Here is a 27,502-nt window from a genome sequence, read left to right as displayed (position 1 = left end):
AACAATGATTTGCAGTTAACAACAGTACTTCCATGGTTTCATATAATGCCAACTATCTAAAACGCCGCTTTTTGAAAATTTCCACATATGAAATTTTGTGATCTGCATTCAACGTATACATTTCAGCTTTGTGCAATTTATTTGAATTGCAAGTTTTCTGGAATTTGAATAGAGTTAAGTTGTCTGTCGAATTATCTGGACAGATTTTGGCGAATTTACGAGGGATACAGGTTGCGAAATTTTCGATGGGTGATGTATTCTCCTTCGGCTAGGCATGGGAGGTTGGAAAAAACGATGCAAATGAAGCACGATAGCATTTTTACATTCATAGATGGACAAAGATAAAAGTAACCATACTTTATTCACAACAGAAACGGGCCCAATAATTGCACAAACGCATACAAGTTTCAGGCTACCGTCGTGAACACGCACAAAGGAAGCAATAGAATAAGGAAGCCTTAGGAACTCAAATACATATACTACGGTACCCCTGTGGAAGCCCACCATTATACTCGAAATCCCAGAAGTTTGATGAAGGCCGTAATGATGTGCATTTGAAAATCTGACGGTCGTTCTCTTGGTCGTACTCTTGTAGTGCCTCATTCCATTGGACATTAAACAATATTTGGTACGCAACAAACCATGAGCAGGAACTGTATGGGAGGAGCCTTCAACGTTTACATAGGGATTCAATCTCTACCACAAATGCAAAGTGTTGAGATGTGTTGGTGGTTTAATCTGGTTTTTAGCACCAAGCCCGATACCTCATTTTCAAAATAGAAACCCATAAAATATTTATAAGAGTGAGGAAATATATTTTGTTCAGCCTTTTGATTCTCTTATGAAGAGAAGTTTGTGCAACTTGCTGTGCGAATTTGGCTTTGAAATTCTAACTATACTAAGAACAGCCTTCTACCAATGCCAAAATAAGCTTAATCGTTTCACTTATCTTTGTTTCTGGCCATTCTTACATCCTGTACTGCCTCAAACTAGAAGGGAAAGGCACATCAATACATGCATGTAAAAATAAAAGCAGATCCAACTCGGCTTGCACATTAGAGTGAGTACGCACAAAGCACTCTTTTCAAACTCTCATGCGGATGAAAATCTTAGTTCGAAGTAAGAACCATTTCTATAGTTCCAATTGTAAGCATGGGCAATACGGGCAGCATTACGTTAACCATAAATCCTAACGAAAGTCAAGGTAACTGACATGTTCATTGATATTCAAGGTGAAATCAAAGGAGAGCAATTGGCGGCAGGAGGGGCCAAATCGTCGCATACGGCAGTGTGGTGTCGCAAACATGGGTGGTAACCCAGCCGGAATGTCGGCAGCTTACACCTTGCGCTTTGCAAAGCTGTTTCACTATTGCAGCACACTTCCATTCACCTTTTTGTCTGCTGGACAATCACTCCCTCACACCGATCCCTCTCGATTTCAATTTTGTGCTCACTAGTATTTGTGGAAAACGCACAACATCAAAGACCGCTTTCGACGGCAGACTCGCCGAGGAACGTCGCTAAAGTAATTAACTACCGAGATACCCAGAAGACGTCTCTCAGTACTTATTAGGAGAGGCTACAATAACCCTAAAAAAAGGTCCATTGCAATAATAATAATAATAATAATAATAATAATAATAAAAAAAAAATACAGTGCACAAGACAAAACAAGCAACACACCCCATTGTATAGCAGTATGGCGACCGCAGGACGACAAACAGACACCTTTAACTTTGTGTACATCGGGCAAGGATATGTAATCTATAACGGCAGCAAGAAGACAACGGACAACTTTCAGTTCTTATTGCACGACACTTTGAGAGGTAGGCTACTCGTATTCGAGACCGGCAAAGAGATTGTCGAAACGGGGTTTTTTCCACTAACGTTTTGGGTTTACTACTATACAAGAGAGCCCGACATGGACTGCAGCACACGTTAACATTGGTTGCTCTCTACGATTACCACCGCAGCAAGCCAAGACCGTTTTCCCAATTGCGGAAGCAACGACGCCTCACACCCTGATATGTTGCAATAGCGGGGAGAGAAAGAAGCTAGCACTCTTAAACTGTTTGTCATCAAGTCGTACACGCAGGCAACCTGCAAGTTCTATTGAGGGATTGAAGGGACTTCGTTGTAGTTCCAACTGTGCATGCGATGCGGGTTCTGCGTTACAGTATGCATTTCACCGCGCTGGTCACTGACAAATGCTTATGTTGTCCGAGCGCTCGCAGGTTACCGCAGTTTCTTTGTAGGATGCTGGGTTACGATGGCTGCATTTTTAACTTTGTGGTATGGTCCTCGGTCATAAAGGCTGCAGCTTGACAGGGGAATGTGTGTGGCTTACAGATACGACTGCCGAAACAAAGCATTACAGTGAGACTGTAGCAACCAGCATGCCTTGGAAGACAAAAAAAAAAAAAAAAAAGAATGCCTATTGGCACAGTGTTTCATCTCAAAACGATCGATGGAGTGCCGAAATGCGTGAGGCAATCTAAGACGCACACAGAAGTGGAAGCGGCCCCATACTGTCAACACAAGGAAAAAAAGTTTTAAAAAATCTGGGGATTCGATTTACTGCTTCTTGGTCATCAGGGGCAAGAACTTCAGCTGTCTTCTGAAGTGCTGCTGGTGATGCAGGATGTCTGGCCATGAAACAAAATTTCGACACTTGTGCCATTACCGGTGACAAGAACACAGATGTGTGAACAATCCAGACTGTAGGGTAGGTTTTTAGTATCTTTGATATTAACTCTGGAAGACACTTGGATAAGGCACTTTTTTTTTTCTCCAATTTTCAAGTCAAATTAAATCTCATCAAAATTTTACTTGGGCAACGAATGAGTAGGCAGTAGTTGTCTGGGGGGGCTGTCGGATAAGGCAATGACATGCCTGACGAGCCATGTCACTGCCATTAAGCCCTTTTATTACCTGCAAATTAGTTTTTTGTGTTTACATGTACATTTAGAAAGATACTTGTTCAAAATAGCAGGGGAGACCTCGCTTATGGAACTGGCTTGTAAAGCGACATGCTGTAGTTGAGCTTGTTGGTGCATAATACTATAAAAGGCCAGCTGAACTTGGGGAAAACTTGGGAAACTCGTTAAAACACTGTTCGATGATCGAGTTTCTTTGAAACTGCACATTTAAGGCATGTTAAAAAATGTTGCATTTCCCCAAATAAATTAATGCAGTGGGTGCCACACCAGGTTGGCACCATGACAGATCCCCATTGGACAAGCAAGACTGTGTACCTGCAGGGGTTCGTCTGAAGGGTACAGCAGGCACTGAGACTTCATTCTCATGGCTTGCTGGGAGCTGAGGATGGATAGAAAAATAAAAAGGGGGGGGGGGGGGGGGAGGGGGGGCAGTCCCAAATGGAAGAGGGAAAAACAAAGCACTGCATCAGAACTGTACTTCAAATTGTGATGAATGTCAATGGCTTCACAAGAATAAACCTACAAGAACCTATGTGACTCATGAGAACCTATGTGGCCCATGTGAAGGAAAACATAAGCTTGCCAAGAAATACAACCAGGGTGTAAACATTGCACCACTTCAATAATTTTATTGGGAGCTACTCTTAATGCACGAGAGCTTGTGCCGCCGAGATGTGCCCTGAGCAAGGAGCTTGCGCTTGTAGCCCTTCCTGCGGTACATTATGAGGTGAAACAGAGTATAACAGCATTCCTTTCCTTCACCTTTGAAAACTTGCCCAGAAATACAACCAGGGTGTAAACATTGCACCATTCATATAATTTTAAATGGAATCAAATAAATATTATGCAGGAGTCTGCCTAAAACAGCTGTATAAAAGCAATCACATTGGGTGCGATTTCACCGCACAGCACATGTGCCAGCAGGAAAAACTAACTCAACGGCCTTTAGCACTCAATGTATGCTGTCTTCGTTATGTGTTATTCCTTGTTACGTGTATATTGGTGTAACAATGAGCGCGTTTCTCTGCGTTACATTTTCGCAGGGCTGGTTTCATGTTGTTCTATGCCTTGCTGCAGGCTGCGAGTGCTTTTACTTAATGTTCTGTGACGCCCTTTGTTTTTCTTCTTTTTGCCCCTCCCCCACTATAATGCCTTCACGGGCACTGTGGGGTACATGTAATAAATAAATAAATAAATAAATAAATAATAAACGGAGCTAAACAACTGGTTTGTCACACAGAATCCTGAAAACATTAGAAAATATACCAAGCGCACTAATAACACTACTTATTCAATTCCAAGGTAACATTGAGCGCACAAATCATTTAAAACTTCCAATATATCCGTATGTCAAGGGTAAAAACTTAAGTGGTTCGTTGACACAATCCGGGCTAGAAAGTAGCCGCGTTCATTCGAAACGAAGCCGCACGCAGTTTATTGTCGCCTCCAGCGTGAAAACAAGCCGAGGAGCTTCGGCTTGAAACGGGTGGTCATCACTTCGGGCGAAGAGCCCTGGCTTCCGGCTTTGTCTTTGGCCCGCTGGGAAGGCTTACCTGCCACAGCTTTCTTTTCAGATTCCTCTTCGTGTTTCTGCTGCTGTTGCTTCTGAAGCTGTTGCTTTACAGCAGCCGTAGCCGCAGCCGTGGCTTCTTCTGCAGCCAATTTGGCGGCCGCAGTGGCTTCCACCAGTGCTATTCGTGCAGCTTCCTCCTTTTCGATGAGCCGACTCAAGTCGTCCTGTCAAGAGTGACGTCGTAAAAACGGTTACATTCTGCCTATGATGGAGGGTATTAGGGTCGTTCGATTTGCCTGCACCGGTGCAGAGAAGTGTAGGGCTGTGTACCTTCATGTCTACTGTATCTCGATACAGATACCGGAAGTATAACGCCCTACACTCTTCTGCACCAGTGCAGGAAGTGAATCGAACAAACCTATTAGAGCCCAAGTCAGTTGCCTACCTACAGGGTTGTCAACACTTTCTTCCTCTTACATTCTAAGTTAGCCAGAGTAAATCTGATAAGTGCTCACACCGAATTCGGCGCAACTAGTACGGTGTCCAATTTTAGTTGGATACTTCAGTAGCCAGTAAAGTGTTCTTGGCATCAGGTTCACGAACCTAACTCCCTTCCTTGCATTAATTTTGAAAAACATAAGGAAGCAGCCTGCATAAAGAGATCAAAATAACTTTGAACGAGTTGTTGTCGCAAGAGCCGAAACAAGGTCTTCGACACATCCCACTCGAGCGACAAGGAGTGAAGACGACTTGTAGACGTTTCAAACGCACCACAAAACATGCGAAAACGAAACACATTTGCGAATAAGCGGCACGGTGCAAGATTTCGTGGGTCATGAAGAAACCGATTTAGTCTCCTCCGTTGACGAAAACCGGCATCCGATGCACTATGAACAGTATCCCATTATTAAAATTCGTTATAATTATTCTAACCTACGCAGCACATTCAGTCAGCTGCCTTCTTTATGTATTTATCTCATCCTGATCATTGGCGCAACGTTAGCATTCCAACTGTAGTTTCTATCGCGACGCTTCATTCACTTTTGGTGCACCGAAACCGTAAGTGGCACACCCACCTTCCAGCCCAGACGATCGGCCACCAGGCGGCAGCCCGAGTCGCACGTTCCCAGCAATGCCACGTCCCTGAAATCGATTGCCGACTTTACCCAAACCCGAGTGCCCGGGCATGGCAAGACAAATAGTTTAAGGCACGACACTGCACCAACCATAACCGGTGTATGGTAATGCAGGGAAACTACCGGGGCAAGGAACAAGTCTGGCAAAATTCACCGAGAGAAGATTGCTGAGACTGACGAAGGGTGGGAAGAGAAACTAACACAAAAACATTAGGGAACAAAAAAAAAAATCTTTAACAGATGGCATTTTATATACCTATTCTGGACAATAGTCAGTGAGAGCGAATTTCGGTTAAAAAAAAAACGTTTTTCCTTAGATACAAAAAAAAATAGCCCTCATACAAAGCACATTTTGACAAAAGTTTGCATCCGTTGCGTCTTGTCAAAGTCCGCACCTTTAGATGGTTCGCATAAAATTCCAACTTTTAAACATGTATAGTCTACAGACTACCGTTCTGAAAACACAGAACTCCATTTCAGCTCAACTTTGTAAACAGTGAAGGCTACGGCGCCAACGAGCCAATCATAGCGCGGGAGCAAAGTGTGCTACAGCGAACCGTCAAAAGTGCGCTTTCCCAGTGGAGAGGTGTTATGTGCTTTGCTCCATTTGTCTGCTGGGATCATGGGGGCCACAGCATTTGCTTTATGCCAGCATATATTATATTTGGCAGCGATACCCTATCTCAATAAAACGTAAAACACATTGCATTGTCAAAAAAAAAAAATGCATGAAGCTTTTGTTTTTAGTGCTGTTAGGTGTTTTGCATTATCTGCTTATATCCATATATTCAATCATTCCTCTATTTTGTGAATTTTTCCACTTTCTTTGCTTTCTTGCTACTTAATATTTATGTATTTCTATGTTATCACTATGTTTAAGTTTCAATCTTTCAGCTGAATGCATTTTTTGCTTTTATTTATGCAACTACCCTACTCGTAAGAATTGCGAGGGACCAGTGCCTTGTCAGGCTTCTTAGCCTTTTGCACTGGCCCCGCTTTTGGACCCTGTCTGAAAGGAAACGAAACCAAAGCCCCGTTCGCACACTTGCGTTACGACCGACTGAGACGAAACCGGTTTTCAAGCCTCTCGGGACGGCTTACGACTGGATGAGCAGCAATGCAGCCGGTCGTGAGCCGCTACGAAAGTTTTAAAAACCGGCCTTGTCTCAGTCGGTTGGAGTCAAGCGCAAGTGTGTGAACGAGCCTCAACTACAGAAAATATGACGAAACATCACAAGCCGTTCCCCCTAAACGGGACAAACGGAGAGTATGTGCCTAAAGGGCGGGCCAACCTGTAGTTTGCCTCCGAGTCGAAGTCGAGGCCGCAGCCCAGGCCCAGGATCTTGCTCATGAGGTTCCCTTGACCGCATTTCTCGAGGTTGATCAGCAGACGAGGGATCGAGTTGTGGACCCTGTGGGAGGATGTAACGCTACGTCAACTCGCTCTCCTTTGTCTACGCTCGCAGACGAAAGGAACGGCGGGACGTCGGACGAGCACAGACGGCGCAAAAGAGATGGTTTACTTTTTCTCGCCTGACACACAGAGTCTGCCGGCATGCCGAATGAATGTGTGCGGTGGGAAACCTTCAGACCCTTCTTTAGGCTTAGCTAGCAAAGGGTGGCTCACTTGTCAACCAGTCCCGCAAAGGGCTGCACTTGCAGTGAGGTGCCAATGATGATCAGGAGGTCGCACCTGGCAAAGTCCTGAAGAATTCGTGCCGTTCGAACAAGATGGAGGGTGTGTTAGAAACAAAATCCGCGCTGCACAAATGTTTTTGAGCAAAATAAGAGTGAATATAAAACTTTCTTTTCACTGTATGGGAATTCCCATGGAACCCAACTTTGGAAAAACAAACAGGCATGTGGTAGGATAGGGATATTTCAGTTTTAACGACAGTGACAATACTTCACTGCACATGCCAGTACATGTTTTCCCCCAAACGTTGTATAGATGGAACATTATTTTTACGCAACACCACAGGTCGGTACTAAAATTCTTATTTGAAAACAAACGTTAGTAACTGCTGGTTCACGGCTCATCGAAGCTGCCATGCTGCATCTTTAAGCGTTGCATTTACACAAAATATCAGAAACATAAAGTAAAAAAAAGTTAGGTCACCTCTTCGGACAGCTCAAAGAAACGCTCGGGCAGTCGTTCTCCAAAAAACACAATATCTGAAAAGTGAGAAGAGAAAAAAACAACAAAAAACAAAAAGTCAGGGATTCTGAGTTTCTGTCGAAACAGCGCAACAAAAAGCCATTAGGAAAAGTATTCAGTTTTTTGCATGGAAAAAATAAGCTACGTGCCATTGGGCCGCATTCACTCACCTGGCTTGATGACGCTCGAACACACGGGGCAGAACGGGACAATGTCTTTAGCAATTTTGTCTGCCAGGGAAAGAAAACAGCCCGGTTTCTAAAAGGAAATTGACCCACTCAAACCCAACTTTGCAGCTCAGTGCACCCATGCCACTGTGCCGATGTGAGGGAGTATGCGCAGCAACATTAATGAAACAACATGCTGTAGCACAAGCAAGGTCTGCCAAACCATGCAAGGAGAACCAACAATTCATGCCAGTACAAGCTTGTGTGCAAGGATCTCTGCCCAGACTTGGAGTCAAGTACTTCAGACCTGGCCAACACATTGTTGATTCCCAACAAACTTGCGGTAATTACGGCAGTTTTGTTGTGCAGCAACAAACAATGAAGTGCCAATCCTCGGGGACAACTTTCCTTGGCAATGCAGTCGAAGGTATGGGCACACGTGCCCTCTCCCATGTTGAGAGCCCGTCAAAGCTGGGTGCGCTACGTTCTCTCCTCGAAAATGCCAAGAAACGTTGTCCCCAAGTATAGTAGTTTCATTTAGGTATGAACAATCACAAGACAAAGAAGACATGATTAAATTTTCATCACGCAAAACCGAACGGCGGCAGTTGCTGGAAACGAGCGAAAGGGGCCCCAAATAGATCAGTAGGGCTACGTTTGGGTGGAGAATGAGTGTTCGGAAGGTGCCTACTAGTTTGTTTTTTGCGGCGAAAAATAGACTAATTTTTTGGGGGGGACATGCCGGGATGCATTGCGAATGCCAGTGTAATAGAGATAGATGTCTCTTGAAAAAAGATTTTTAATGAACCGACTTTGCCTATTATGCAGTTCGATTCTGCTGCATTGTGTGTCACCACCCAGGACTACGCTGTTCCCCGTTCCTCGATTTTCTTGCGAGTGCTGCCATTATGGTGCTTAGTGCAGGGTGGGCGCAGTTGGCGTCTGTTACGATTAAAAAAATGCAACTTTCAGAGCTATGAGCACGACGACGGGGAGTTCCGGCGATGTTATGCTCTATCCCAGACCGTTCCAAGATTCCTAGAAGATGGATACCTCTTTCCCGCAATTTCGGACAAAGCTTCGAAGAAACGGAAATGAAGATTTCAAAGTTTGTCGAGCGTGTGTGTTTGTGTTTAGACGGCAGGGCGTTAGTCGGCCCCATGAACGTCCAATGTCAACACCGTAGACGAGGAACTTTGCTAGTGCAGTACCGTACTTAATGTGCGATATGTGACCGCACGCCGGTACGACGCTCGTCCAGATCGAAACGGGCAGGGGTGGGGCTGGACCCGGAATCCCCGGGTTCTGCGGCGCGAGCAGCCACTTCGCGTGCTCCGAGCTGCGGTGCGCCGACACGCTCGGCCAATGGTGCGCCCCCCGCGATTTTAAGCGACGAGATTCCTGAAACTCCGAATTTTCATCGACGGATCGAAGCAAAACTCATTAGCGTCTCTACCCCATTCCAGTTTGGCAGCTTACTTTCTGGAAGGCAGTCACCAACCCCAAAGGGCCTCACCTCGTAGCCAGTCGAGGGTAAATATCCGGTTGCACGCCGGGTTGATGCAGTGCGAGGTGTGGAAGGTGCCGTGAGCCTCCACTATCTTCTCTACGGGGACGCCCGCCACTCGTTCCAGGCCGTCAATGTTCTGCAGCAGATGCACAGTGAGTCCCGCCCTGCTTGTACCAGTTTTAGAGCGCTCGATCCACCTGTTCCTTCAGCTCTAACATATTTTTCGGATTACAGTTCGCAAACTATGCACGTCTATAAGCTTAAAGGGGCCGTGCAATCATATTTAAGCGTCTACCTTTTTTGCGGTTTCCACGTCTCTTGGGGTTCGGGCAACCCAGCGGGCACGGAGAGAGTAACTAAATATCAGTGCGTCAAATTTTAACCGGACGCCGCGGAAGTCTCCTTTACCTACGAGGGCGGTCCGTGGCACCGAACGCGTGCGGCATGTGATGACATCATGACGTTGTCGGTCCTAGCCTTACGACTGGGCAGAACCGCTGAAAGCTTTTTTTATTTAGTCGAAATATAAAATATAAGTGGCGCGAACCACTCGATTAGTTATGAAAGTAGCTTTTGTTCGGTATTTTAGATGAGAAAGAATCAAATGCAGCTTAGAAAGTATGGTAACCAGGAATGACCCGTCGACATACCCGCCACCAAGAGGTGGGAAAGGCGGCGCATACTAGAAAAGATAGTGGGACCAGGCACCGACGAGCGGCGAGCGTGGAAAGGCCCCGGACGTATGCGGCGACGCTGCGGTCGTAAGGGCCGAAAATTCGTCCGGTTCCGAGCGTTCCGGAGTCCCTTGGAGAGCAGGTTTCGCTTGCGATTCGGCAGTTTGGCAGTGCAAAGTGGCTCCTGCTCTGAACTGATTGTTATCCCGCGTTTCCTGTCGTTTATGGCCAATGAAGTGTCATGCTGAATTAGTGCTTAGTCGCCCAGCAAATGCAATGCTAGCCGCCCTGGCCGCCCGCTTCATCCAGCCTATCCAGCCCAGGCTTTAATGGCGCCCTCTCGAGCTGTCGACACTAAGTGTGGCAGCCGTGAGCGCTCGCTGAGCTCACTACCCCTCCTGTAGTTCACGGCCACCCAAGCCAGGACCTCGGACGTCATGAAGGAGATTATTTTTTGCTTTCTTTTTGTATATTTAATTTGCCTGTAACTTTTAAAATAAAGCGAAATTCGAAAAAAGTTTCACCAAGTCACTACGTTCAGTGTGCTCAGGTTCGGTGCAAATTAAAAACCAGTGAAAAAGTCGTTGCAGGGCCCCTTTAAATTTTTTGTGGTGCAGACCACCTACCGTCATCGTCTGCCATTGACCGTGGCAAGTTTGTTGACCCCATTTTTCGCGAGGAGGGAGCTATACCTCGAAATTTCACGAGGTTTAAGACGAAGAAAAGCTCACCTGGGTGTACAGCCTGAGCAGGAGCCCCTTCTCGTGAACGAGGCGAAGGAAGTAGTGGCTCAGCGTCGGCTGCAAGAGAAAACGAGCAGACACAAACTGGCTTCAGGCACACATTCGCGCAGGGAAAGGGCAACATTCTGTCGACTAGGAGGTGTGCTCCTCGGATGCCCCGGCCGACTGTGTTGCGGTTGGGTGGGAAATGGCAGCACAATTCCTTTGCGTTTGTTTCGGACTACCACGGTCGTTGCTTCTGATGCTACTGAGCAAGTGCGCATTCCGCCCACTTGGCGGCAGCACTACTACATAGACAGCCTCGGAAAACCTTTTAATTTATGTAACACTTTTGCACCATTTGCATCTATCTCCACAGTTGTTTTAGCTTTCTCCATAGCACCATCTGAACCAGCAAGTACCAAAATAAATACATGAATAAATAAATCCAGCCTATCTTAGGTCTGTATCAGACACTGATCTGAGCTCTCAATGCACGCAGAACCCATCTTGAGATCACTTTTCAATTAAAAAAAACTGTAGTCGTTCTGTATTTGAAAAAAAAAACTTAAATCGCCTTTATTTGACCTCTAGGGTCACGAATATCAAAATTATATTTCAGATTGATGCGCCAAGTAGCCACGACAGCGTTTACAAAATGGCACCGAAGCCCCTCGTTTCCATTGCGTTCGGCACGAGGAGGTATTCACGACATAGTATACGGAGATCTCAACATTTCCGCACTTTCCGCAAGCCGGAGCATCTAAAAGCACCGCACACACTCTTTCACAAGTGGCACACGCGAGACAGCTGAAACCTCCGAGTATGACGTCACACCCAGTGGTTCGTTTTTTGGTTTTTCTCGCGCCTATTGATACATTCCGGTTGAATGCTCGTGATGTTCAAATTCACGGGACAAAAATACGCAAGAATTCACTTCTAACTCGTTTTTTTCAAGAACCTCTTCAGCTTCCTTTTAAGCGGGCCTTGGGAGAAAACATAACCAAGCATGAAAAAGAGAATCGACAATGGCTTTGTTTGTGCGACTCGGCAGTAACGAACACACGACGGATGAATAAAGCAGGCTACAGAAACAAAGAGTTATTTTCAACTGAAGCAAAGGGAAATGTACTTACCGTAATATCCCGAGTCATCGCCCACCCCATTTTTTGGGCCAATATCGATTTCCGAAAAAATACCGAGTGATCGCCCACCCCTTCAAATACCCCAGCGCGGACTCTGCGATCCGCGAACACTCATCCTACCCGAATGACGCGGCCGGGGACCTTACAGTTGGAGGGCGTCCGTGACAAAGTAAAACGAAGGAGGGAAAGACACTTCTTTTTGTTTACGCATTTCCTCCGTAAGCGACACCAAAGTGGTCGTGTATACGTGCGAAAAGAAAACGATGGAGATAACAAAATAAGAGTTTGTTAACCTAACCGCGGAGTGTTAGGTCGAAGTCTGTCTCCGCCCAAGTAAGGTCACCGCGAACCCGCTCCTTCTTCCCGCCCGTCGCGACCTCGGTTGTGCAATATTTTAGGCAAAGCCAAAGCGTAAATAAAGCTTTGCTGGAACGTCCTACACAGACGTTTGCAGAGCGTCCCAACCGTGCATTGATAGCCTGCCGTGCACGGATGCACGTATGTACGTATGTACGCACCAAACAAGAAAGTTGCGCAAGAGCTTGCAATTGACAAGGCGCCCGACTTGGCCCGACGCCAAAGTATTTGCCAATGCGACCGCCGGCTTTCCCGCTTTCCCAGCATTGCTCTTGGTCGCTTCTTTGGTCCGCTCGCTCGCTCGCTCGTTGTGCCTGGTCGGTTTTTCTATTTTCTTGTAGACTTTTCTTTTTTTACTAACTAGGAGAACATAATGGTGACATTCTTTCACGGAACAAACGTTCGTGCTATATGCAGGTCGGCGGTGTTTCTAGCGCGTATGCAAGCATCGGACTTCGCTATAGTAAAATATTCTTTCGTGAGCATTTTTTTCTATAAAACAATGAAACTAAATCGAGTGTTGAGTTTGAGGTATCTCTTGTGCATCAGCGCTAGATACGCAGAGAAAAATAGGCGGTTTTTTCCGCTTTTTTTCAACTGTTTGTGCTCACCCACCGAGACATGGCCCACCCCACTTTTTTAAAGAATTTCAGGCGGTTGGGGGGTGGGCGATGACTCGGGATATTACGGTATGTAGACATACACTGCCATTCGTTATACATAACACACAGATTCAGGAGACTGTAGTCTAGAAAAGGTCCCACGTGGAGACTGAAGATGATAGAGAGTCAGGAAATATGTGCAGCCTACCTTCAGGTCCTGGGGAAAGAGCTGCCTAGCCAATGAGTAGAAGGGGGCGGGGTTCCGCTGGAAAGCAAAAACAAAGCTTACCTTAAATTCGCGACAGTCAGCAGATAAAGAATGAATTACACTCCGGCAGTCCTCTGGCCAACTCAAAGATGAAGAATGTGCAGAAACCGTCCAAACACAAACATACAAATTATTTTTTTGCGCCAACAAATTAGGGAGACACTGAAGAGAAAGTTGAGCTTGCAGTTGAAGATGAATTTTCATTGACGATGAACTCCCAAAGCTGTTGAGGCTGTTCCGTAACTGAGGTAGGCTTTGTAGCATCACGGACCACCGAAGCAGGATCAATAGGCACTTTTCAAAATTCAGTACCATCTGGTGGCTCAAAAGGCAGTTTCACTTTTGACAAAGTAACAGCGGTTGTGAAACTGTATTTTATCGGACACCGTCACTTTCGCACGTCAATGGCAGATAAAAATTGGTTCTTCGATCGCGTCATAAGTCTTCCTCGATTTGTTTCGGTGTTGACGGTGTAAACACAAGAACTGACCAGAGCAAAGTGGTGTCCCATAAAAGCCCATTCACACACTTTTCGTCATCAAAAGTCTTTAGAGACAAACTTGTGCCGAGAGATCGATGGGAACACGATCCGAAACAAACGCTCAAGCAGCCGTCGTAGACACGCGTCTTGTACCGACGTCTCAAACGTGCCGGGCCTCACATATTCTCCCCTCCAGTGCTGCCTTCAACTTCTTCCTTTGTAGACTCAAGAAGGCCGCCGTCAGTTCAGCACAGGTGCCACACGCCAGGACAACGTTAGTGACACAAAGTTGCCAGATTGAATTTGGAGTGGGGTCTATAAGTGTGGCACCGGTGGCAAAGCCGCTTTTCGAGAGTTTGGACGTGTGCCAAACTGGACCGGATGCACACCAATGTACTACCGTGGTCCGTTGCGGGTTAAGAATGGCGAGACGGGTCCCTCCTCCCAAAAGCTCCCTGCTCATCGCGATTGGCGGTTTCCTCCTCTCCGCTCGCCTCCTCTCCTGCAACTTATCTGCTAAAGTGGAAAAAACCTCGTGGGATGGGCCCGTCCCACTATTCTTTACCCGCCATGGACTATACAACCAAAGTGACGGAAAATGCCGGGTACCCTGAAGTAGCCGATTTCGAAGATGGCCTCCGGGGAGGGCAGGTTGTATTTGCCGAGCTTGGAGTAGATGCCGCTCGTGGGGCTCCTGAAGTCTGGAATGCCAGCCGCTGCGGGGAGACGGAAAGCCGAGGAAAGTGGAACCGTTGCGGCCACCCGCACTGTCTGTGGTTCGGGCTCTGCGTCTTCAGGGTCTATTTTTCTTAAAATTAGGACGTGTTCTTGAGGGGTTTATCTATTCTTGAAGATTCTGTGTTCTTCAATGTCTTATCTTTGGTGCCAAACAAAAAATCTGTGTTTTGTTGGGACTTATTTCGAGGGACAAGAGTCCCCTAACCTCCAGGGAGCATGACCCAAATACATGGAAAGCGTTTTGATAACGGAAGGAAAAGGGAAAAGGCTTCCTGAAGAATGCAGCAGTTCGGCGCAGGCCGAGTTTTGCGTCAACACGAAATAAAGCTGTAGATAAAGATTTCTGTTCCCCGTAGCTTCCCTTTTACTCATTCAAGGGCAACTCAAATTCTAGGTTTTTTGGTTTTCCCCGATTGTAAGGAAAGGAAAGGGGACAAGGGTTCCTGAAGAAGGCAGTAGTTCGGCGCAGGCAGAGTTTTGCATCAACACGAAATAAAGCTGTAGATAAAGATTTCTGTTCCCCGTAGCTTCCCTTTTACTCATTCAAGGGCAACTCAAATTTTAGGTTTTTTGGTTTTCCCCGATTGTAAGGGAAGGAAAGGGGACAAGGGTTCCTGAAGAAGGCAGTAGTTCGGCGCAGGCAGAGTTTTGCATCAACACGAAATAAAGCTGTAGATAAAGATTTCTGTTCCCCGTAGCTTCCCTTTTACTCATTCAAGGGCAACTCAAATTTTAGGTTTTTTGGTTTTCCCCGATTGTAAGGGAAGGAAAGGGGACAAGGGTTCCTGAAGAAGGCAGTAGTTCGGCGCAGGCAGAGTTTTGCATCAACACGAAATAAAGCTGTAGATAAAGATTTCTGTTCCCCGTAGCTTCCCTTTTACTCATTCAAGGGCAACTCAAATTCTAGGTTTTTTGGTTTTCCCCGATTGTAAGGGAAGGAAAGGGGACAAGGGTTCCTGAAGAAGGCAGTAGTTCGGCGCAGGCAGAGTTTTGCATCAACACGAAATAAAGCTGTAGATAAAGATTTCTGTTCCCCGTAGCTTCCCTTTTACTCATTCAAGGGCAACTCAAATTCTAGGTTTTTTGGTTTTCCCCGATTGTAAGGAAAGGAAAGGGGACAAGGGTTCCTGAAGAAGGCAGTAGTTCGGCGCAGGCAGAGTTTTGCATCAACACGAAATAAAGCTGTAGATAAAGATTTCTGTTCCCCGTAGCTTCCCTTTTACTCATTCAAGGGCAACTCAAATTCTAGGTTTTTTGGTTTTCCCCGATTGTAAGGAAAGGAAAGGGGACAAGGGTTCCTGAAGAAGGCAGTAGTTCGGCGCAGGCAGAGTTTTGCATCAACACGAAATAAAGCTGTAGATAAAGATTTCTGTTCCCCGTAGCTTCCCTTTTACTCATTCAAGGGCAACTCAAATTTTAGGTTTTTTGGTTTTCCCCGATTGTAAGGGAAGGAAAGGGGACAAGGGTTCCTGAAGAAGGCAGTAGTTCGGCGCAGGCAGAGTTTTGCATCAACACGAAATAAAGCTGTAGATAAAGATTTCTGTTCCCCGTAGCTTCCCTTTTACTCATTCAAGGGCAACTCAAATTCTAGGTTTTTTGGTTTTCCCCGATTGTAAGGGAAGGAAAGGGGACAAGGGTTCCTGAAGAAGGCAGTAGTTCGGCGCAGGCAGAGTTTTGCGTCAACACGAAATAAAGCTGTAGATAAAGATTTCTGTTCCCCGTAGCTTCCCTTTTACTCATTCAAGGGCAACTCAAATTCTAGGTTTTTTGGTTTTCCCCGATTGTAAGGAAAGGAAAGGGGACAAGGGTTCCTGAAGAAGGCAGTAGTTCGGCGCAGGCAGAGTTTTGCATCAACACGAAATAAAGCTGTAGATAAAGATTTCTGTTCCCCGTAGCTTCCCTTTTACTCATTCAAGGGCAACTCAAATTCTAGGTTTTTTGGTTTTCCCCGATTGTAAGGGAAGGAAAGGGGACAAGGGTTCCTGAAGAAGGCAGTAGTTCGGCGCGGGCAGAGTTTTGCATCAACACGAAATAAAGCTGTAGATAAAGATTTCTGTTCCCCGTAGCTTCCCTTTTACTCATTCAAGGGCAACTCAAATTCTAGGTTTTTTGGTTTTCCCCGATTGTAAGGGAAGGAAAGGGGACAAGGGTTCCTGAAGAAGGCAGTAGTTCGGCGCGGGCAGAGTTTTGCATCAACACGAAATAAAGCTGTAGATAAAGATTTCTGTTCCCCGTAGCTTCCCTTTTACTCATTCAAGGGCAACTCAAATTCTAGGTTTTTTGGTTTTCCCCGATTGTAAGGGAAGGAAAGGGGACAAGGGTTCCTGAAGAAGGCAGTAGTTCGGCGCGGGCAGAGTTTTGCATCAACACGAAATAAAGCTGTAGATAAAGATTTCTGTTCCCCGTAGCTTCCCTTTTACTCATTCAAGGGCAACTCAAATTCTAGGTTTTTTGGTTTTCCCCGATTGTAAGGGAAGGAAAGGGGACAAGGGTTCCTGAAGAAGGCAGTAGTTCGGCGCAGGCAGAGTTTTGCATCAACACGAAATAAAGCTGTAAATAAAGATTTCTGTTCCCCGTAGCTTCCCTTTTACTCATTCAAGGGCAACTCAAATTCTAGGTTTTTTGGTTTTCCCCGATTGTAAGGGAAGGAAAGGGGGGGGACAAGGGTTCCTGAAGAAGGCAGCAGTTCGACGCAGGCAGAGTTTTGCGTCAACACGAAATAAAGCTGTAGATAAAGATTTCTGTTCCCCGTAGCTTCCCTTTTAATCATTCAAGGGCAACTCAAATTCTAGGTTTTTTTGTTTTCCCCGATTGTAAGGGAAGGAAAGGGGACAAGGGTTCCTGAAGAAGGCAGTAGTTCGGCGCAGGCAGAGTTTTGCGTCAACACGAAATAAAGCTGTAGATCAAGATTTCTGTTCCCCATAGCTTCCCTTTTACTCATTCAAGGACAACTCAAATGCTAGGTTTTTCGGTTTTCTCCGATTTCAATCAAACCTGCACAAAGGGTTAATTTGAGATATTATCGGTTATGTCGAAAACACAAAACCCTAATCTATAAAAGAAAAAGCAAAGAAGAAAAAAAGAAAGAATCGCAGCATTACTTTGGTGATATCCGACGAAATTGTCGTAGAACAAGTTTCCAAATCTGTAAAGCTCAATGCTATTATATATGCTTCGAGACCCCCCAAGTGGGCAGTATCGTGATATAAATGTATCGCAAAACAAATGTATAGCGATACTATCTTGGAGACGCTTTCGAGCGACTGTATTGCTGTATCAAGATACATTCGAGAAATGTATTTGTATTTCAGCAGTGAGACACTTTTATGATGCATTGATTGTGTCGCGATCCTTTTGTCAGGCTTTGGTATCTCGATACATTTGCTGTAAAAAATTCATAGGTGCAAGAGGTCCCAAAACACATATGAGACCGCCTCTACAAAAAAAAAGGGGGGTGGGGGAAGGGGGTAATTTGTTTCGCATATTGCACAAAGAAGTTACAGAAATTGAATAAAAGATGTGGTTCAAAGATTGGCCAGTTCAGTCCAGTCGCCTTTCTCTGGTCTCTCATTTCCATATCGGTTCATATCACCTCACCTGTGGAGATTCCGGCCCCGATCATGGCGATGACGTTCTTGCCTGGGAAAAAGAGGGGATTTGCAATGAACGCCAGCCCCAATCACAGCGAGGCAGTTGCCTCTCCAGTCTGGAGTCGCTCGACCGCACAATTAATTGTGCAACGCACCTACGAACACACCCGCTGCATCACTCAGTCGACAGAAGCTCAAATAACAGTTCAAAGGCTTCTCGAGGGCACAACGAAAGTGGACGATGGCGAGTCAAATGATGATGAAACTAATTGCACGCCTTTAGAATCACACTATCCGTTTAACAGAAACAAGAACGCCACAGATTATCACGAAATAACAACATTTTCGTACAACACGCCCAGCAAAGGTATGCGATTATGCAGTAACAAAGTTGTCATTTGACGATTCCAGTGAAGTTGTGTAGATATTTTTTGTTTTGAAAATTTTCTACCTCTTGTTAACGCGTCAGCGTCCGGTAAGACTAGAGTGTGCATGCACAACCAAAGCTTGAGCAGCGTCGCCGTCAGCGTAATTGCGCACATTGCATTATAAAAATGCAGTTGAACCTCAATTTTAGGAAACCAGATTTTACGGATTCCCCGTGCAGCCTATGCCCAAAGAATGACTTTCTCGATTTTACGAAGTTCCCGATTTAACGAAATAATTAGGTTCAACTGTAATGCAACCAGGTGTGACCGTGCGTCGCATTATGGGAAAATTTCCCCGCTATATTTAGCGGGGGAATTTTTCCGCCAAATTAAGCGAGGAATTCTTTTTGCTAATTTTAGAGCGAAAGTTTTTCTGCTAAATCAAGCGGAAACGTTTCCCCACTAAATATACAGTAAACTTTCGTTAATTCGACCTCGACGGGACCTTGAAATTTGGTCGAATTATCAGAATGATCAAATTAAAAAGGACAAAAAAAAAAAAACGGCTAAAATTAAACTTCTTTTTATTGTCCAAAGTACTCACGGATGGTCTGCCGCCGTCTGCGCTTAAAACGCGTGTCCAAAAGCATGCTCCGGAGAGCAGCATAACTAAACGTCACGTCCCCGAAAAATTGTGCACAAAATAAATAAATAAATAAATAAAGAAGAAACAGAAAAACAAAGATGTTTAGCCGACTTTGGCGCCGGGCAGCCAGGCCGTCGGAGACAGAGAAATAACAACAAAAATAAAAGGAAAAAGAACACGACGCTACAGAAAAGCTCTTTGAGAAAGCGTGCGCTGAGAAAGCTTTATGAACCAACTTTGATGCCAAGTGGCCAAACCGTCGGCGCCAGAAAAAGAAAATACACAAAAAAAAAGGAAAAGAGAACTTGCGTTTTCCGTAGCGCGCAAGATGAACTGCACACGATGCCACAGAAAAGTGCTTTGAGAGCGCGTGCCGCGCGCGGTGTCTCCGCGTTCGACCACGTGCTATGTTCTCCGCACTACTTCACGCCAGATTGGTTGCGCTGACTCGTGTCATTCGCTAAGGTCCATCTCAACGGCGTAGAGGAGCAGGCGCATATTTACGCATGTTCGGCATTGCAGCAAAGGGCCCGTGTTTCGCGGTACGTTGGTGGCTTTTCTGCCGTGGTGCCATGCAATGTGAGCCCGCACACTCTCGCTTGGGACGAATTATCCGATGCGGAGTCTTCCGTTCTAACTATCAAACTTTTCCTCCCATAGAAATGTATGGGCACTCGCCGGGACTTTTGAACACCATTGAATTAAACGAAAAGTCGAATTAACCAAAGTTCGAACCAACAAAAGTTTACTAGAGGAAAAATATTCCCCGCTAAACTTAGCGGAACGATTTCCCCGCTAAATATAGCGGGGAAATTTTCCTGATAAATTTAGCAGAAAAATTTTACCGCTGAGCAAAAAAATTCTTCTCTAAATTTAGTGGAAAAATTCTCTGCTATATCTAGCAAAAAAATTTCCCCACTAGATGTAGCAGAAACATTTCTCCACTAAATATAGAGGAAAAATTTTCCCCTGAATTTAGCGGAAAAATTTCCCCACTAGATGTAGCAAAAAAATTTCCCCACTAAATTTAATGGAAAAATTTCTCCGCTAAATTTAGTGGAAAAATTTTCCCGCTAAATTTAGCGAAACAATTTCCACGCTAGATGTAGCAAAAAATTTCCCCGTTAAATTTATTTTAAAAAATTTCCCCACTAAAGTTAGTAGAAAAATTTCCCCGCTAAATGAGCGGAAAAATTTTCCCGCTAGATATGTAGCAAACAAATTCCCCCTCTAAACTTAGCGGAAAAATTTCCACTTTAGATGTAGCAAAAAAATTTCCCTGCATAAATTTAGTAGAAAAATTTCCCCGCTAGATGCAGCGGAAAGATTTACCCGCTAGATGTAGCGGAATCCCCGCTACATTTAGTGGAGAAATTTCAACGGTATAATTAGTTGAAAAATTTCCCCGCTAGATGCCGCGAAATCCCCGCTAAATTTGGGGGAGAAATTTCCACGGTAAATTTAGTAGAAAAATTTCCCCGCTAAATTTAGTGGAAAAATTTCCCCATTAAAATATAGTGGAAAAATTTCCCCGCTAGATGTAGCAAAAAATTTCCCCGCTAAATTTAGTGGAAAAATTTCCCCGCTAAAGTTTGTAGAAAAATAGGGAGTTTTCGTAGATCGTTTTCGCCGTCCTGCAAGGCCCTCCCGCAACCCGCTACGATAGCGGGAACTCCACAGAGAAGGCTATCGGCGCACAGGTGCAGTAGCAACTTCTTCGTTGCGGAACGCTTAGCGTAGGGGGCAGAGCGGTCTATGAACACTCCCCAATTTCCCTGCTAAATGTAGCGGAAAAAATTACCCGCTAGACGTAGCAAACGAATTCCCCCTCTGAACTTAGCGGAAAACGTTCCACGCTAGATTTAGCAAAAAGATTCCCCCGCTAAATTTAGTAGAAACATTTCCCCACTAGATGTAGCAGAATCCCCGCTAAATTTAGTGGAAAATTTCCCCACTAAATTTAGTGTAAAAAATTTCCCGCTTAATTTTGCGGAAAAATTTTCCCGCAAAATTTAATGAAAAAATTCCCCGCTAGATTTAGAGTAAAAAATTTCTCAGCTAGCTGTAGCGGAAAAATTTACCCGCTAAATTTAATGAAAACATTTCCCATTTAAATTTAGTAGAAAAATTTCTCTGCTAGATGTAGCCGGAAAATTTCCTCGCTAGATGTAGCGGAAAAAATTTCTCCGCTAGATGTAGCGAAAAAATTTCCCCGGTAAATTTAGTAAGAAAAATTTCCCCGCTACGTTTAGAAAAAAAAATTCCTCGCTAAATATAGCGTGAAAATTTTCACCCCAAGTTTAGTTGAAAAATTCTTCACTAAATTTAGTGTAAACATTTCCCTGTGAAACTGGAAAAATTCCCTGCTAAATTAAGTGGAAAAATCCCCTGCCAAATTTAGCGGAAAAATTCACCACTAAATTTAGTGGAAAAATTTCCTCGCTAAATTTAGTGAAAAATGTCCCCGCTAAATTTAGCAGAAAAACTTCCCTGCTAAATTTCGTGAAACAATTTCCAGCTAAATTTATCAACAGAAATTCCCCGCTAAATTGAGTGGAAAAATTCCCCGCTAAATCTAGAGGAAAAATTCCCCGCTAAATTTAGTGGAAAAATTCCCCACTAAATTTAGCGGAAAAATTTCCTTGCTAAATTTAGTGGAAAAATTCCCCGCTAAATTCAGAGGAAAAATGTACCCGCTAAATTTAGTGAAAAAATTCCCCAGTAAATTTAGCGGAAAAATTTCCCCGCAGATTTAGTGGGAAAATTCCCCGCTAAATTTAGTGTAAAAATTCCCTGCTAAATTTAGAGGAAAAATTTCTCTGCTAAATTCAGTGGAAAAATTTCCTTGCTAAATTTAGTGGAAAAATTCCCCACTAAATTTAGAGGAAAAATTTACCCCACTAAATTTACTGGAAAAATTCCCCACTAAATTTAGCGGAAAAATTTCCCCGCAGATTTAGTGGAAAAATTCCCTGCTATATTTAGCGGAAAACTTTCCCCGCTAGATGCAGCGAAAAAATTTCCCCGCTAAATATAGTGGAAAATATTCCCCGCTAAATATAGTGGAAAAAATTCCCCGCTAAATATTTAGCAGACAAATTCGCCACTAAATTTAGCGGAAAACATTTTCCTGCCAAATTTAGTGTAAAAATTACCCGCTAAATTTAGAGGAAAAATATCCTCGCTAAATTTAGGTAAAAAATTCCCCACTAAATTTAACGGGAAAATTTCCCCGCTAAATTTAGTGGAAAACTTTCCCCACTAAATTTAGCAGAAAAAGTGCCCCACTAAATTTAGCAGAAAAACTTTTTTTGGTAAATTTAGTGGAAAAATTTCCCCACTAAATATTTAGCAGACAAATTCCCCACTAAATTTAGCAGAAAAATTTCCCCGCTAAATTCAGTGTAAAATTTCCTTGCTAAATTTAAAGGAAAAATTTCCCCGCTAAATTCAGTGCAAAAATTCCACACTAAATTTAGCGGAAAAATTTCCCTGCTAAATTTAGTGGAAAACTTTCCCCGCTAAATTTAGCAGAAAAAGTGCCCCACTAAATTTAGCAGAAATTGTTTTTGGTAAATATAGTGGAAAAAGTTTCCCGCCAAATTTAGTGGAACATTTTTCTGCTAAAGTTGGCAGAAACATTTCCCGGCTAAATTTAGTGGAAAAAATTCCCCGCTAAATTTAGTGGAAAATGTCCCCGCTAAATTTAGCAGAAAAATTTCCATGCTAAATTTAGTGGAAAAATTCCCAGCTAAATTTATCAAATGAAATTCCCCGCTAAATTGAGTGGAAAAATTTCCCCGCTAAATATAGTGCAAAAATTCCCCACAAAACTAAACGGAAAAATTTCCCCGCTAACTTTGGCGGAAAAAGTTCCCCGCTAAATTTAGCAGAAAATTTTTTTTGGTGAATTTAGTGGAAAAATTTCCCCACTAAATTTAGTGGAAAAATTCCCCACTAAAGTGGGCAGAAAAATTTCCCCGCCAAATTTAGTGGAAAAAATTCTCCGCTAAATTTAGCAGAAAAATTTCCCCACTAAATTTAGCAGAAAAATTTCCCCACTAAATTTAGCAGACAAATTTCCCTGCTAAATTTCCTTGCTAAATTTAGCGGGAGGAGGGGAGGCTACGAAGGGGGAGGAGGGGCATACCCCCACCCCTATTCCTCTAGATCTGCACTCTAATTCGGCATTACAGAGAATTGTAAACTCCTTTCATGTTTTGCAGGCTTAAGATTTTGTGAATTTTGCAAGGTTCGGGTTATGGAAATATTTTGCAGGCACAAGTTTTCGCAAGTTGGAGTGCATGCTACGCCTTTGTTACCATGGGGCGACATATTCGCGAGGTAAATTTTTGAAAACATTCTTCAAACTGCAAAATTCGCAAAAAAGTAAGTTGGTGATAGTATATCATCCCACCTGCTTTCACAAGGCCTCCCGCAATCTTAAATGCGTACTCGGTACCACATGACGGACCACAGTGTTTTCAGGGGTAACAAACAGGTTACCTCTGTGCATTGACGTAAAAGCATGTTTCCCAGCAGGATATAGATGGATGCGGGGCCCAGCTACCCGAGCGTGGACTCACACTTTTTGCCGTGGATGTACCTCACGATGCCATCGAGCGTGGGTTCCTCCAACACATGGACTGCCTCTTCGTCGGTGTCAAAGCCAAGCTTCTGGTAGAAGTAGTGGCTCAAGTTGCTCACTGGAAAAGGAAAGGGCCATCGGAAGGGTGCCGGAAAACAGAAGAAACTACTTATTCTAAGCAAAAGTTTCTGGATAAGAGAAACCTGCCAAAAGGTTAAATGGGTTTCCCGTGTCTTCGAGTAGACCTTGTGTCCTCGCAAGCCGAATATAATTTCCGTTGATTTTTTAAGCCCCACTTACAAGATCTGATACTGTAGTGTGAAAGTATAAACAGTGTTTTGAGCTAGGAGTCTAAAGGTGCGAAAAGTTCCTGCCTAGCAAGTATTCGCTGGCTTGCCCATCTGCCTTGAACTTTGCATTTTAAGCGATTGCTTCAGGGCAGTTATGTCCGGCTAATAAACCCGTCTTTATGGCAAGCAGCTTGTTTCTTTTGCATACGGCACTTAGGGACCTGCCCAAAAGGCTGTGGAACAGGCTGGGTCTAAGAACTAAGTTGCGTGACCTCAATCAACACTTTTTCAGCTGTTTTTCCAAAAGGTGGAGGTCCTTCCTCTATGTCCTTGCAATCACCAGGAGATGTTCGAGGCTACTGCAAATGTATGGGCAATCCATCTGACACCCAGTCTAAGTAAGGGCAAGAAGCCGTACTGAAACTGTAGTCACCCAAGATTACGAGGAGAGGATCCACGTTGATGTGAAACTACTCACACAGGTCTCCCCCTTCTTCTGTATCTTCACCCTGGAGCAAAAGACACAGAACAGCACAAAACAGTCACACTGTAATCGGAGCACAATCTGAAAATCTGTATTAAGCGATCAAAACTACAGAAACAAAGCTTTCTTTCTCGCATGTGCTTCAGCATCAGCTCACCAGGAGAAACATTGCAATGAACATTGTTCTCCCAGCTTGGAGGCCAAATGCCTTTAACACTTTGAGTGCCACAGCTGAGTACACTCGTTCCCGTGTGGTTTAAGTTTCGGTCTGCTCCTTGCCCCTCCCAACTGAGCTGTCATTTGTTTTTTACGTGTAGCGGCATGTATGAGCAAGCCATGAAAGCCATGTTTAATCTTGACTGGTCAATTTTTGATGGCATGTAATTCTTTTGTGCTCAGGCAACTTGTTTTAGTATATGCTCTTTTGTTTTTACAGAATGGCAAATCTATGTCGTTCAACCTCGTGCTTCTGGCGAACACCGAGATATAGAAATGACTACCGTAAAATACCGGGCAAGCGCCCACTCAAACTTTGGAGATAATCGAGAAAAAAATGGAGAATGGGCGCTTGTCCGGTCATCAATTTTACATATAAATGTACTGCGCTTATTTTCTCAGATTTCACAAATTTGGTAATGGGCGCTTAATGTGGAATGGGCGGATGCGCGGTATTCTACGGTAATGAACTCGGTATTTGACGGTTCTGAAAACAAGGCAGAGTAAGGCCGCACAAAAGAGTAACATCAAGGTGGAAGGTCGAGGTGCCACTGCATAGTACAGTGCCTTAAAAAGTACAATTAACTTTTTGCCCATGAAATAGTGTGCCTTTTATAAATAAATATTCTTCACAGAGCATGCTACATACAGTGTTACTGAGACCAACCTTTGCGTTCGGCAGGCAGGAAGAGAAAACCCAACCCTCAAAAGGTTAATGAATAAAATAAATTTTTTAAAACAAAGGTTCCCCGCAAACTTAGTCTAAATCGATTTTTTAAAACAAAGGTTTCCTGCAAACTTAGTGTTGGAATCTGCAAACAAAGAAGGACTTGTGCATGCCTACCTGGCCGCATGTGCACTGTTGAGTAGGGAGAGAGATTGCATGAATCTATGACCGTGATGGAGCCATCAACACACCATATATAGCAGATAACAGCACACCAAAAACTTCTGCAGAATACATACATATATACTATTATGTGCACCCATTCCCAGTTAACAGCTCGGGATCAAAACTGCCGCGTTACTTGCGACCTCTTTCTATCAACTATGCTGCAGGGCGAACTGTGGGGCTAAGGAGGGAGGCACTCACTTGATCGAATGACGTTTTGGCGAACGCCCAAGTTTCACCGAACGACACTTTAGCGAATAGCCGGACGCCGCAAAGCGGCGTTTTCGGGTGGGCCAAGTGGGTTCATATTTTTGTAATGAGCTGCCGCAGACTGTCGCCGCAAAGCGGCGTAAAGCGCAGCGCAGCGGATGGGTTAATGCGCGCCTCCGTTATTCGCTAAAACGTCCATTCGCTCAAATGTCGCTGTTCGCTAAAATGTACTTCACTCTTGTGATATGGACCCGGCTAAGGACTATGTGGAGCACAAATTCGTCTGCTATTTTCGCAGGGGTTGTGGTGAAAACCGAAGGCCGAGCTGCGATTGGCTCCGATTGAAGTATAGCAGGTAGACTTCAAGGCAGCTTGCTTTGAGGTCTACCCGCTATCCTTTAATCAGAACGAATCAGAGCTGGGTGTTCTGACGTCACCACAACCCACCGTGCAAAAAGAAGCAGATGAACATACGCGGTTCACAGCCTAACCCCTGCTTATCCCCCCTTCGCACAGAAAAGTTCCCCCGAGTCCCAAAAACACAGTCAACCGCTTATAGAGGGCAAAAACAGGAGGCGGTATTGGAATGGTTAACTGTAACCTTTCCATCTAGCTGCTGTGATGAGGCCATCGCCGACTCTTTCTGTGCGCCATCAGGCTGCGAAACTTGATGTCTGGTGCACATCACTATGTATTTCCCACTGGGTGAGACTGGAGGTGCATCAAGCTTTGCACATAAAAAGCACCTCCTTATAATCATAATTAGCTCACCTTGATATTGGGAGAGACAAAATAATGGACAGCACAACAATTTTATTGTTTTATTTTATTTCTCTGTACATCAAGGCTCTAGAGTATGATGTTTCTGTCAGCAGCTGGCCTGCATATTTCCACTTACAATTCACCCTGTTCTTTTTTTTTTTTTTTTTGTGTGTGTGTGTGTGTGCTTATGCTGACAGTGTTCGTTTACGTGGACAACGCACACGTCCCACTGGCTGACGACAATCGGACAAGCGTGCCATCAGTCGAGGGAACGTGCAATCCACCTGTTTACTGACGCAAACAGGTGGATTTTCACGAAAATAATCCCTGGAGAAGGGGAACAAGAGGGACAAACACAAATCTCCAAACTGCAGCTAGGTGACATGGTGCGCGACCGAAAATTTTCACGTTTGTTTCGCAAAGCCCCAAAACGAGGTACCTATACGAGCTTGGAGAATGAGCTAGGTTGCACTGTCTACGCCCTGAAGGGCGGCTTACCCGTGGCTCCTTCGAGGTCGCGGAACCGGTTTCTGACCCCTGCGTGGTAGACGCTGAAGCCGACGACGTAACATTGGTCGACACTTGAGAAGGTTGCGTCGATGTAGCCGTCGCTTGGGTGTTCTCTTCGCTGCCGGACGACGACGGCTCCGGCAGCAATTTTGCCAACTCAGGAGGCGTTGACGATTTGGTAGCTGCGGCATGCGTAAAATCGCGTAAAAATTACGTCGAAACATACTGCTCGTCTCCCACTGTTCCAAAACCTGCCAGCTAAGAAGAGCTCGCACTCCGCAATGCGAATTACGCGCAAAGTTTTTTGTTTAATGTTCTCAACGTAGTAGGAAGGTACGAATTCTCACCTTCTTCCATGGCGAAGCCGGATATCAGTCGAAGAGCATCACGCTAATTTAATTTCGTTCGCGACACACGGTGCATGCATCGTCCAAATCGAGGAAGAAAAATAAACCACCACTACAAAACCAAGAGTGCGCGCAACTGCTCGATCAATGGCAGGTGGCCAATTACTATCACGTGATCATTAAATGTCA

At 44.6% G+C, this 27,502-nt stretch overlaps 1 protein-coding gene across 1 annotated transcript; it reads right to left on the bottom strand.

Moving 5' to 3' along the window:
- Window positions 1–342: 342 nt before the first annotated feature.
- On the bottom strand, window positions 343–27,462 carry LOC8042455 (NAD-dependent protein deacetylase sirtuin-2). Its single transcript, XM_029974215.4, has 17 exons — window positions 27,314–27,462; window positions 26,955–27,148; window positions 24,371–24,401; window positions 23,601–23,720; window positions 18,008–18,049; window positions 14,282–14,388; window positions 13,132–13,188; window positions 10,829–10,897; window positions 9,430–9,559; window positions 7,917–7,976; window positions 7,708–7,763; window positions 7,216–7,292; window positions 6,881–7,000; window positions 5,529–5,595; window positions 4,493–4,676; window positions 3,255–3,318; window positions 343–2,645 (listed from the first exon to the last, which is right to left on the bottom strand). Exons 1-16 carry the CDS (start codon window positions 27,321–27,323, stop codon window positions 3,302–3,304), a joined length of 1,341 nt encoding a protein of 446 aa, XP_029830075.2. The 5' UTR covers window positions 27,324–27,462; the 3' UTR covers window positions 343–2,645; window positions 3,255–3,301.
- Between the last annotated feature and the right edge of the window lie 40 nt (window positions 27,463–27,502).

This window comes from Ixodes scapularis, unplaced genomic scaffold (assembly GCF_016920785.2).
Source record: "Ixodes scapularis isolate PalLabHiFi unplaced genomic scaffold, ASM1692078v2 PGA_scaffold10__122_contigs__length_95168666, whole genome shotgun sequence".
In the NCBI taxonomy this organism is placed as follows: domain Eukaryota; kingdom Metazoa; phylum Arthropoda; class Arachnida; order Ixodida; family Ixodidae; genus Ixodes; species Ixodes scapularis.
The sequence above is the reverse complement of the archived record's forward strand: the minus strand, read 5'-3'. Positions and strand labels throughout refer to the sequence as shown.